Here is a 12,377-nt window from a genome sequence, read left to right as displayed (position 1 = left end):
TGAAGGACCAAACGATGTCGGATTTTGATGAATTTGGTATGGTTAGACTCGGGAGAGGACAAGGTTTATTATTCTGCCATTTTTGACCGATTTCGAGACGTGGGCTCGGGGGTCGAGTTTTGATCAGTTTCGGAGTTTTGGCATAATTTGATAGTTTTTCTTATGGAATTCATTCCATTAGCATATATTGATGGTACTGTACTGATTGTGTATAGATTCAGAGCATTTGGAGATCGAGTCCAGAGACGAGGGCATCCTAGAGTAGGGTTTTACACTGTTAAGGTAAGTAACAGTTTTAACTCTGACTTTGAGGGTATAAACCCGGAGATTTGACATCACGTGATTATTTGGAAGTGATACCCATGCTAGGTGACGAGCATGTGGGTATGCACCGCGAGGGATTGAGACTCCCGTGAGGCTGTGAGGTCTAATGACTATTATCTGTGGTTATGTGTTTAATTGTTGTTGAACTTGTTTGCCTTCATGATAGAGATCATGCTTAAGCTTTATTCGTGCTCACATTATTTGTACTCAGTTATAGAAATCATTGTACCTGTTTACTTCAGTCTCTATTATTTGCTAATATGCGGTGATACTTGATGTGGGTTGTGTTCCCTTATTTGTTGTTGATGATGAGGCTAGTGAGGTACATGATTGAGTGAGGCCGAGGGCCTGGTTGTGAGGATATTAATACCATAGCGCATGAGTTGTCCGCGTAGCACGTGAGTTGACCGTGCGGGTTCAGGTATTGATACCATAGCACGTGAGTTGTCCGCGTAGCACGTGAGTTGACCATGCGGATCCAAGTATTGATATGATGGCACGTGAGTTGTCCGTGCTTAGCGCTTGGGCTTTGGGAGCCCCTTCGGAGTCTATACACACCCCAGTGAGCGCAACGTGTTGAGTGTTTTGAGTGTTGAGTGCCGGGTGATAAGTGATGGAGTGACACTATTGTGAGGTTGTATTTATTTGTGTTGTTGCTGTATTTATCTGTTAAACTTCTTTGTGGCACTACCGAGTTATGGAATTTACCTGTTTATTTCTGTTTATTTTTAAATTGTGAAAATAAACGATTGGACTGTTTTACTTAGCTCGTCACTATTGCTCAGTTCCTTAGTTATTTCTGTTACTTTCTGAGGTGGTTGTACTCATGCTACACCCTGCACTTTATGTGCAGATTCAGGTGAGTTAGAGTGCGACGATCGTTGAGTTCAGGCCGGCTATCTGTGGAGATTGCAAGGTAGTTGCTAACGTCCGCAAGACCTTGTTACTCTTTTTATCATTTCTTCTTTTGGATTATTTTGATAGTTAGACAGTTTCATTTCTTAGTTCATAGATTTAGACGCTCATGACTTAGTGACACCCCGATGTTTGAGGCTCGTTTCCGTATTTTTCTATATTATATTTAGAGTTGATTTAGTTTATGAAAAATTTTTAATGTTGAAATATTTTATTAAATTATTATAATCGGTTTAGTAGTAATATTTTGGAAAGTAGGCTTGCCTTGTAACACGATAGGCGCCATCACGACCATGGTTAGAGTTTGGGCCGTGACAGCTTTTGACAATATAATACAATGATTGCATGTTTATTTTCTGTTTGGTAACTTCTGTATATGCTTTTAGTAATGTATTTCTCATGCTTATAGTACTTTCCGGATCCTGGTATATCATACCTTGCGAGTATGAAATGTTATCTGATATTTTCCTCAATAACCATATTTTCTGTTTCGACAGGGGGAAAAGAATCTTCAACATGGGAGTGTAATTTGATTGAACTCATACTAATCCTCCTTGCCCAGGCTAAGTAATAATTCTAATAAAGGAGAAGAAAAAATTGAACAGCTGGGCCATTCAAGATAGAAAATTCACTATAGACGCGTGAAACATGTTTCTGTGTCATTACCAACTTGAAGCCGTAACCCGCTATTGACACGTTTAGCTTATTTGTGATTACTGGAAGTGATGGCGTCTGCAGAACTAGACAATATTCAGTTATTCACTATGTTGCTCGTAAGTAGGTTTGGCTGGTAGTGATTCTTTAAGGCTTTACTCTCTATTCTAAATTTGATATACTTTGTGTTATGTTGGAACAATGTTTCCTTAATTATTAAATGTATATACATATTGTTTTTTACTGCCATTGAGTGGAAAGTCATCTTTTGGGTGAGTGTTTCAAGGTAAAGAAAGTTTCCATACTATTGCATTTGTGTTGCTTAAAAAGGGGTTGTGACACTACTGAAAGGGGAAACAGATTCGATAAAGTAATGGTCACGGACTGATCATTGAAGAAATGGATGCGATGCTCTTGCATCTTTTGTAACAGGTGAATGGTAAACACCATACCACCCAGGTTGAGATGGGATGGATAGGATCCTTTCGACTTTAACCAGAGATCTTGTGTTCAAGTTTGGGAATGGAATTTTTTTTGGTAGAGAGCCTTCCTCCTTTAATGAGCATTATGCGATGCGAATCTGAATTAGTCGGGCTACACCTCATGGGACAGTCTAGAAAAAATGACCAATGAACATGAATAGATGGCAACTACCGTCTTCAGAATCAACAATAAGAAGCCTAACACCTTCTTCTATGAAACATAATGACACTTTCTATTTACTTGTCTCTTATACTCTGAATAATTTTTTCACATTAAAGATAGGAAGTCATACTAGTTCAAATTTATGGATTTTGGTATGCCAGGCTATCTTATATAGGATGAAAAGGCAGGGTCTCTCCTCCAAAGTTATTCTTATGCCGCATTTGATAATCAATAAATGCGGCTCTTTTTGACATGAATTGAGCTTTAATGAAGCAGCGAGTATTCATATAACTAGTTTGGAAATGAGGTATAATTATTGTAATAAATCTTTTTCATTTGAGTTCTAAAAAGTCCGGTCGCGCCTTATTATGCGGCGAGCAATGGAAGTTCTAAACCCTTCGTAGCCAATAAATTGAAGTCAAAAAATAGCAATTCCAAATCGAGAATTAGCTAAAATTTAGGTACATAACTTTAGTAATATAATGACCTGGTCACTACTAATAACGAAAATTAGGGAATATTCTAGACACTTGGTTAAACAAATTAGCAAGTAGTTATACAAATAAAGTACTTTTGAATTGAATTATTAAGATTTTGTAACTGCCTGAAAATACGGTTCCTAAATAAAATAGCAGTTACATTCCCCTATATATTCCTTGTTCATCATCACAAATTCATAACAGAAAAGAATTATTAGGCATTTTCCTTCTGAATTTGAGAGATCAAAGAACCCATGGCTTATTCCAAATCAATTATTCCTTCCTCTTTTATTATAATTTTCTCATGGGTTTTTGTGGGTTTATCCCATGGTATTGAACTTGATAAAAATCTATTAGGAGCATTATTTGCTGATAATGGTGAAAATGGTGGTATTTTAGATATGCCATGTGTTAAAAAATTGATGCCATGTCAAGCTGCTTTGACATCACATTCTAAAAATCCACCAGCAACTTGCTGTGTGCCATTGAAGGAAATTATTACGAGTGATGCGCAGTGTCTTTGTACTGTTTTTGGTAATGCTGATTTAATGAAGAGTTTTAATGTTACCAAAGATGAAGCTTTGAGTTTTGCAAAAGCTTGTGGTGCTAAACCTGATCTTTCCCTTTGCAAAAATGGTACGTAACAACTTTTTTTCTGAATCAAGTTTTGTATAGATGCATGTTTTTTTTTTTCTTCCTTAGTGAATGCTGACATAGTTGAAGGAATCTTGGAGCGATGATAAAGTTGTCTTACGGGTTCGAGACGTGGAAACAATCACTAATGCTTGCATTAGGGTAGACTGACTACATCATACACATTGGGGTGCAGCCCTTCCTCAAACACAATAGAGGATGCTTTGTGCATCGGACATACTTGATTCAATATACATTAAGGACCGGCCTGTTTAATTCGCGTACAAAGTTATGCCGATTTTATAATTTAAGAATTGTAATGCGTGAATTATTAACAATTGAATATATTGAATTCTGTCGCGATATTACTTCCCTAATGTCAGTAACCTAACAAATCTTAAGTGTTGAATTTGGGCAAAATGAATGAAACAATTCACAGTACATATGAAAAAGAGTGGATATATATATATATAAAATTTAGATTTTTGTAGAATATATAATTTGAACATAATGGAGAGAGTGGTTTTTAATAATGTAGTAAAACACTATGGACGGATGATCCATGTTAATCAAAAAGATTTTGCTGCCTGATCTTGTTAATTCGATGTCCAGTAATATAATCAGGGTATCAGTACTTTTTTCCTAATTTCCTAAATTTCTTCTATATAGTCATTATTGAATCTCATTTTGGATTAAGTAATTCCTTTTCTTTGAGATATTTGATCCTTAAAACAATTATTCATTGCATAGTAGACATTAACTCCATCGATTCTGACTAACATTGTTTTGCACTATTGATTCCATTAATTTTTCTGGCAACTAATTAACGAGTTTTATCTCAATTATAGCCGCTGCGTCACCTGGTTCAGCCCCATCTGCTCCTTCAGCCTCGAACAGTAAGTATTCCCAACGTTTTCCCTCTCCGTTTCATTTGTACCAAATACACCGACTATTTATGATTCTTATCAGCTACTTTCAATCAGTTAAATTACACGGCCTCTAATAAGTGAACATATGTATTTTCAGATTCGTCTTCGAGTAACAAGACTGCAAGTCCACCAGCAGCAAATGCAGCTAGTGTGACTTCCAAATTTGGAGGGTTTGTTGCCGTTGCATCGTTTATGAGTTTAGTAATGTCAGCATTTTAAGGATGGAGCAGAACACACTGTTCTGGAATTGAAAGGCTAATTTGCTTATTGGGAAAGCCAGTGCCTCAAAATCATTTCACTAATCTAGTTTACATAACCTAAAATTTTTCCAATTTAAAATGACTGATTTATGTGGTGTTTAGTAGTTGTGTTTTGATTTGTTTTTCTTATGATTGATAACAGTACATTCAATCAGATCTATTATATTTAAGTTTAGGCATAACACTCTCTTTGAGCTAACGTTATCTACTTGCAAATTTGTCTTGAAAGTGGGATAATTTGATTCTCAAATAACACCAAATAAAAGTCAAAATTGCGGCGGTAAATTCATTGCACACACCATTCTTGAAACTACTGTATTCATCAGTCAATCTACAGACCTTCTAACCTACTAAAAATAGAACAAGACCAACTAAAATCAAAACATAGTACTACTGAATATCAATCTACAGCCCCTCCAACCTGCTAAAAATAGAACAAGACCAACTAAAATCAAAACATAGTACTACTGAATATCAATCTACAGCCCCTCCAACCTGCTAAAAATAGAACAAGGCCAACTAAAATAAAAACATAGTACTACTGATTATCAATCTACAGACCTTCTAACCTGCTAAAAACAGAACAAGACCAACTTAAATCAAAACATAGTACTACTGAATATCAATCTACAGCCCCTCCAACCTGCTAAAAATAGAACAAGACCAACTAAAATCAAAACGTAGTACTACTGAATATCAATCTACAGCCCCTCCAACCTGCTAAAAATAGAACAAGACCAACTAAAATCAAAACATAGTACTACTGAATATCAATCTACAGCCCCTCCAACCTGCTAAAAATAGAACAAGACCAATTAAAAACAAAACTTAGTACTACTAAGTAACAAAGTTGATGACTATGATGGCAGAAAATTCATGGCAAACCAATCTTGACAGTTGACAATATCAATAAATCATAACAGTCAGTCCCTCTCTTGCCACCTTTCACATGGTTCTCTTACATCAATTTTGTCACCAATAAAACCCCTGCATAAAATCGACCAGGTTCTGTGGAAATTAATGAGTGCCTATTTTCTTATAAGTTCAACATAATATTGGAGGTTTCCAAGAAAAGAGAAAAAAGTATACTAGCTTTCCTCATCAAACATTCCCTTGTTATATAAACATGAAGAATGTATCTCCATAGCACAATATATGATCCTTTCTATCTGAAATGGAGGCAAAACACTTATCATTCATCTTCATTTCAGTCTTGATATTCGTTTCCTTCATCATTCGTTTATTTCAGATATGGAAGGCATCAAAAACCTTTAACAAACTATTGCCTCCAGGGCCATGGAGTCTACCTTTGATTGGGAACTTGCACCTATTAATGAATGGCCGCCTTCCAGTACATCATACTTTCAGAAGTCTATCGCGAAGATATGGGCCAATCTTTCACTTACGTCTTGGAGAAATATCGATCATTGTTGTATCTTCACCTGAGATGGCAAAAGAAATTATGAAAACTCAAGACCTTCGCTTTGCTACTAGGCCTGAATTTATGTCTGGAGACATTATTTTCTACAACTACACAGACATTATAACTTGTCCATATGGTGATCACTGGAGAAATATGCGCAAAGTGTGCATCGTGGAACTTCTTAGTGCAAAGATGGTCAAGTCATTTAATTCAATTCGACAAGCAGAGATGTCAAGTCTCATTTCATCCATTAACTCCATGCCTGATGACTCATTGATCAACTTATCAGATAAAATGTTTTGGTTTACAAGTTCTGTAACTTGTAGGTCAGCTTTCGGGAAAGTGATTCATGATCAACATAAGTTGATAATGTTGGTGAAGGACATAGCATCATTAGCTGCAGGATTTGACTTGGCTGATATGTTCCCTTCCCGAAAGTGGCTTCACAAGATTACTGGATTGAAGTCCAAAATGTTGAAGGTTCACACAAAGGTAGATGCAATTTTGGAGAATATCATTAATGAGCATCGGGAAAGTCGAACTAACGGTAAGAAGGGCAATGGTGAGACTGGAGGTGAAGATTTGATCGATGTTCTACTTCGAGTCATGGAGAGTGGCGAATTGGGAACTCCACTCACAAAGAAGAATATCAAAGGTGTTATTTTTGTAAGTCTAATGCCATATGAGATATTTCATTTCATTTTATTTTTTATAGTAGTATTTAAACATTGAAGTTAATATTTATGCTAGAGTACAATATTGAAACGTTAGAAATTGTATATATCTTAATAGTTTTCTTTACATGCAGGACATGTTCTTAGCAGGAGCTGAAACCTCATCTACAACAATTATTTGGGCGTTGGCTGAAATGATAAGAAATCCAAGTGTTATGGCTAAAGCACAACTTGAAGTTAGAGAAGTCCTAAAAGGAAAGAGAACATTTGAGGATATTGATCTAGAAGAGTTGAAGTATCTAAACCTAGTGATTAAAGAAACATTAAGGTTGCACCCTCCTGTTCCTCTATTACTCCCTAGGGAATGCAGAGAAGAAACAAAAATTGACAAATATACAATACCTATCAAAACTAGAGTTCTGGTGAATGTATGGGCAATGGGAAGAGAGTCTAAATATTGGCATAATCCAGAAAGTTTTATACCTGAGAGATTTGAGAATAATTCTATTGATTTCAAAGGAAACCACTTTGAATTTATTCCGTTTGGTGCAGGACGAAGAATATGTCCAGGATTATTATTCGGTTTAGTTAATGTAGGACATCCTTTAGCTCAATTGCTTTATCACTACGACTGGAAGACTCCTCCTGGGATAACTCCAGACAATTTAGATATGACCGAAACAATTGGGGTAGCTGGCGGAAGAAAGGATGATCTTTGTTTAATTGTTACTCCTTTTGGTCTCTCTTAACAATAGATATAGACATAAGAATTCTGTTAGAAAAAATTGCAAATTTCACCTATTACCACCTGTTTATCATACAGTGATGAATAAGAAGATAATGGTTTTTATTTTAAAGTAACTTGTTTATACATCTTTTAGTGGTATATCCATATTATGTTACATGTGAGCGGCAAAAAATGGCCAATATGTCAAAATTAAACTTTTCGCAATAATACTTCTTTCAGGTTTTTCTTTTTCTCATTACATCTACAAATAATACTTCATCACATCACATAGTCATGTTGCTCTGTTTCGTCCGAGAAAAGTAATACAGCCAGAGAGATACTCAAATATTATACGCTTCTTCTCCAATACTATCGTTGAAACACAACTTTTCATTTCAACATACATACCTTATGAAAATGAGCATCTATAGCAAGCTTACTGTTATGGGATTTAACACCTATTATGCAAATGAGCATCTATAGCAAGCTTACTGTTATGAGATCTATAAACCACAAAGCTACGTTGACGTATTTATTATTTGTGGTCCCAGAATGTTAGGCATTTTAGTAGATTTCAGATTCTTCTCATTCTTTACCTACTTTTTTTCAAATTGTTTTGCTATAATTATCCGCAAATCAGCCCTTCCTTTAGGTTCTTTCAACTACACTAGATCATCTTTCAAATTGGTTTAATTTATTTCTCGGGGCAAGGGTCTAGGGTTACTACCTTTCTATTGAAAAATCAAATGTGGATAGCCAGTGGCCCCAAAGAAACGAAAGAATCGTATCATTTTCCTGAGCAACCAAGAAGATAAAGAAATTCGATCTTTATCTTTGATAGTTAGAAACATAAAGAAAGTATGTTTCTTTATCTTTGATTTATCACATTACACAAATCGAAAGTATTCGAAACATATCAAACTTAGGGAACATGAAATCGCATAGCAAAGTACTTTCGCAAGGTGAATCTCGCAAAATCGTACTGATAAATTACTTTAAAACAACGAAAATTCTAGTTAAGTACTCATATATGTACGGGAGATTAGAAGGGGGAAGAGAACTTGCCATTTCATCAGGAGAGAGAAAGTTAACTTCTCTGAACCCTAAATCGCCAAAATGGAGGAAAGAGTGTGAGAAAGAAGAGTTTTGTATTTTGTAAGAAAAGAGAAAAATAGAGAGGGAAAGACGAAGATAAATGATAGTACTATGTTCTGATTGTTAGCGCCTTTTGTTTTTAAAGGTAGCTGAGGTTTCAAACTGCTGCAAATTGCATGTTCAGTTTGATACTGAATGCATAGGTAAACACCTAAAAATGGTATAGTAACTATTTTTCATTTAGACACATCAAACCCAAAGTATATTAATTAGATATATTGTTTAACCGAAAAACGGATAGAGTTGAATTTGTACGTAGTTCTAAGGATATATGGTATACCTTAATACAAATCGTAAGGATAAATAGAAAAATCAAGTATGGATTGATAAGAATGCAAAGTAGACAAGGTTGTAAGGAAGATGATTACTAGGACTAAATAAGTTGAATCAATTTATGAAGCTTGAAAGAATAATTCTTCACTGTAAGAGAATATGGTGCTTGAATTACAATATAAGCAAAAATTTGCCCCTTACAGAAATGATAATCATCCATTTATAGTAGGGGATCTTACTTTAGATATAATTAAAAATACATAGTGGGAGACCCATGATAAATCAGTTTTTCCACAATTCCTGCCAAGATTCTCTCCTCTAGTGGGATTGCAACGACTCTTGTCTGTGAGCTCGATATTGAATCGAGTTTTCGGTTTTGACTCGAGCTCTCGATCTTAACTCGAGCTCTCGACTCGACTTAAGCTTGATTCTGACTCAGATTCTTGAATTGATTCGGGGTCAATGTGGGTCGGTCTCTGAATCACAAGTTCGATAACTTTTCTTTGCATCATAGTTCGATTTGGATTCGAGCTTGATAATGATATCGAGCTCGACGTTGATCGGTCCCTCGGGCTCGAAGCTTGTTTGTTCCATCTTCGGAACCCAACACAGAGCCTTATTTCGATCCATTATATTTTGACCTCTATCAATCGTATGAAGGCTAAAATCTATTTCGATCTCATACATACATTTTTCACTAGCTTAAAAAGGATGTGGTGAGAAACGATATGATTTTTCAACGGCTCGATCGGATTATAAGCTGACGTTTACATTGGGCTCGACCATGACGCACGTGATGGTTGTGCCGTCGATTTAGTCTTTCAAGGCATTTAATGCACGTCAGACGGTGGTCGGCCATCGCTGATACTGAACCGCCATTGCTTTAACCTATAAATAACCCTTCCTTTTATCATTTACCACTTTTAATCTTCACTCTTCCAAATTTCTCAAGTTTTTTTTCGTATTCTCTGAGCTCATTCGCAAATCTGCGATTCTTCTTTGCAAAATTCTTCTTCTAAATTACCAAATCTTTGTCACCTTCTTTAAAATCAAAATGGTGAAGATATCAAAAACCGTACCCCAAAAGGAAAAAACTTCTTCTTCCCAATCCGACGCCGACAAAACACTGGTGGATCCACGTCCTGAGGAGTGTGTTCTGGCGGCGTGTGTTCTTACCTCCGATTTCAAACTTGATAAAGGTTCGCCGGTTCCTGGCCGATGTGAGCCCATATCGAGATATATTTGTTCGATAACCCGGGAGCACATCGAGCGGATAAAAAAAGATTGTAACTGAGAGAACAAAGAAGTGGTAGTGCTGTCTCCCGAAGAGGACATTACTACTCACGTGAGAGGGTTCTTAAGCGTGTATACTTTCCCTTTCACGTTAGGAGCCCTCGACCCTGTTATCATAGATTTTTGTCATAAATACCTAATAACTCTAGGCCAGATACGTCATTTATTTTGGCGGATCGTTATTTTGATCCGATATTTTGTGAGTAAAATCGAGGGGATGCCTTTCATCCTCGATCATCTTATCCGATTATACCGTCCTCGCCTTTTTCGATGAGGGTTAATAAAACTCCAATGTCGAGCTACCAAGGTTCTGTTCTCGAGTATAGACGAGGATAAGGATCGAGGCTGGATGGGCAGGTTCGTTCGAGTAAGGACTTCAGACCTGATTCCGACCGAGAAGATGCCTTTTCCCGAGGAGTGGAACATGAAGCGTAAGTATAATTCTGTTGTTATATCCTATTATTTTGTTCTTTCATTTCTTTTCTCATCGATATTCCTCTTTTGTGATGCAGTGGTTCCCTGGATGCCCGGCGCAGTGCCCGATCTCAAGAACTGGATACGTGATCTGGTTTCGACCTCCTCATACGTCGAGCGCTCATGGCGCAACTTGTCAAAGGGTCGATGGGAGGCCAAAAATCACGGTAAACGCCTTTCTCGTATCTTTTGGTAATCCAAATACTTTTCACACACTTCAATAAAATTTTCCGTATGCAGGTGTGGGCAAAGATGCGGTTTTAAGGTCCTCATCCGTCGAGGAAGAGGCTTCAGCCTCTGTCCCAAAGCCAGTGAAAGATAATAAGAGGAAAAGAGCCCCCGTCCTCGATGATCAAAAACTAAAGAAGAGGACGGCTCGTAAGCCGAACAAGAATATCATTCCTTTGACTGTGGAATCAGTTCTGCGTCTGAGGGAAGAAGAAGAAGAAGAAGAAGAAGAAGAAGAAGAAAAGAATGACGGGTCTACACTGGCGGCCCGAACAAAGAAGACCATCGACATTCCACAGGCGGCTGGATCGATGGTGGTTCATAAGACTCCGCCTCAAACTGAGGATATATCGGAGAGAGATTCGGGCAGAGTCCCCGAGTTGCTGGAAATTGAAGATGCTTCATATCGAAGCCGACGGATGGGGGATAAGCCTGAAGGGGATCTTCCCGAATCTTTTCGAACCGAAGAGAATTCCCCAGGTAATTCATTTGGGGCAGTAGCAACCGAAGACTCGCCCACCTTCCCTACTTTTTCCGCAGGGGCGATTCGGGAAGCCCAAGCTTTGGGGGCCCTCGAATTAGATAGGACTCATGATGGAGAGGATCCTTTTCATGACATGTTTATCGGTGTCGAAGACACTACCGGTACAAGTGACACATCGGACCTTTTTCACGGAGTGCAGCAGGCTTTGAATCAGGTAAGCCTTAAATTATATGGCGTTACCTTTAAGTTTGCTTTTCTTTCTTGAATTTGTTCCTTCTTTCTTTGAAGGCTGCGACAGTTCATCGAGAATCATGTTCTCGGTCCCGAACCGAGCTGCGTCGATACGAGGCTGAGCTTCAACAGGTTACGGAGGAGAGGAACTCCTTAAAACTCCTCTTAGGACAAAGGGGAGAGGAAATAAAAAACCTCCAAGATGAGTTGGCTAGGGCTCACCAAGATCAGATCGATCTATCCGAGCAGGTAATAATGCTTTTAAAAGCCTATGGGCTCGATACCGGAATGATGGCTAATTTTTCGGTCTCACAGCTGCAGTAGAAAATTGAGATGATCGGAAAACTCCGTGAAGAAGTCGATGTGATAAGAGCGGAGTCTTTGAAGTGGAAAGAAGGAATGGACCGCTTTGCTGTAGAGATAGAAACTGCTCGAACCCAATTGTCATCGTCCGAAAACCAACTTCAAAAAATGAAGGAGAAAAGCTCGGTCCAAGCAAGAAGAATAGAGGAGCTCGAGGCTCGGTTGACCTCTGAACTTGCCAAGTCCGAATCTGACACCGAAAAGGCAAAGGCC

At 37.6% G+C, this 12,377-nt stretch overlaps 2 protein-coding genes and 1 long non-coding RNA gene across 3 annotated transcripts; 2 read left to right on the top strand and 1 right to left on the bottom strand.

The window, feature by feature from the left end:
* The first annotated feature begins 3,271 nt into the window (after positions 1-3,271).
* LOC107776549 (non-specific lipid transfer protein GPI-anchored 3-like) lies at positions 3,272-4,798 on the top strand. The gene is made up of 2 exons (XM_075250686.1): positions 3,272-3,653; positions 4,677-4,798. Exons 1-2 carry the CDS (start codon positions 3,272-3,274, stop codon positions 4,796-4,798), a joined length of 504 nt encoding a protein of 167 aa, XP_075106787.1.
* Positions 4,799-5,689: 891 nt separating this feature from the next.
* On the bottom strand, positions 5,690-8,947 carry LOC142180258 (uncharacterized). The gene is made up of 2 exons (XR_012708540.1): positions 8,729-8,947; positions 5,690-6,281 (listed from the first exon to the last, which is right to left on the bottom strand). It is a non-coding gene; the product is annotated as an uncharacterized LOC142180258 (long non-coding RNA).
* On the top strand, positions 6,014-8,708 carry LOC107776548 (premnaspirodiene oxygenase-like). The gene is made up of 2 exons (XM_016596466.2): positions 6,014-6,928; positions 7,071-8,708. The coding sequence occupies exons 1-2, from the start codon at positions 6,014-6,016 to the stop codon at positions 7,683-7,685; spliced, it is 1,530 nt and encodes a 509-aa protein (XP_016451952.1). The 3' UTR covers positions 7,686-8,708.
* Positions 8,948-12,377: the final 3,430 nt, after the last annotated feature.

The sequence above is a fragment of the Nicotiana tabacum genome, chromosome 4, assembly GCF_000715075.1.
Source record: "Nicotiana tabacum cultivar K326 chromosome 4, ASM71507v2, whole genome shotgun sequence".
In the NCBI taxonomy this organism is placed as follows: domain Eukaryota; kingdom Viridiplantae; phylum Streptophyta; class Magnoliopsida; order Solanales; family Solanaceae; genus Nicotiana; species Nicotiana tabacum.
Note: the sequence above shows the minus strand (reverse complement) of the source record. Positions and strands in the feature narration are given on the sequence as shown.

Coding starts and splice junctions, on each gene's coding strand:
- LOC107776548 (XM_016596466.2), top strand. CDS start 6,014: ATGGAGGCAAAACACTTATCATTCATCTTCATTTCAGTCTTGATATTC. Junction 6,929..7,070: donor ATATCAAAGGTGTTATTTTT/GTAAGTCTAATG, acceptor CTTTACATGCAG/GACATGTTCTTAGCAGGAGC.
- LOC107776549 (XM_075250686.1), top strand. CDS start 3,272: ATGGCTTATTCCAAATCAATTATTCCTTCCTCTTTTATTATAATTTTC. Junction 3,654..4,676: donor TCTTTCCCTTTGCAAAAATG/GTACGTAACAAC, acceptor ATGTATTTTCAG/ATTCGTCTTCGAGTAACAAG.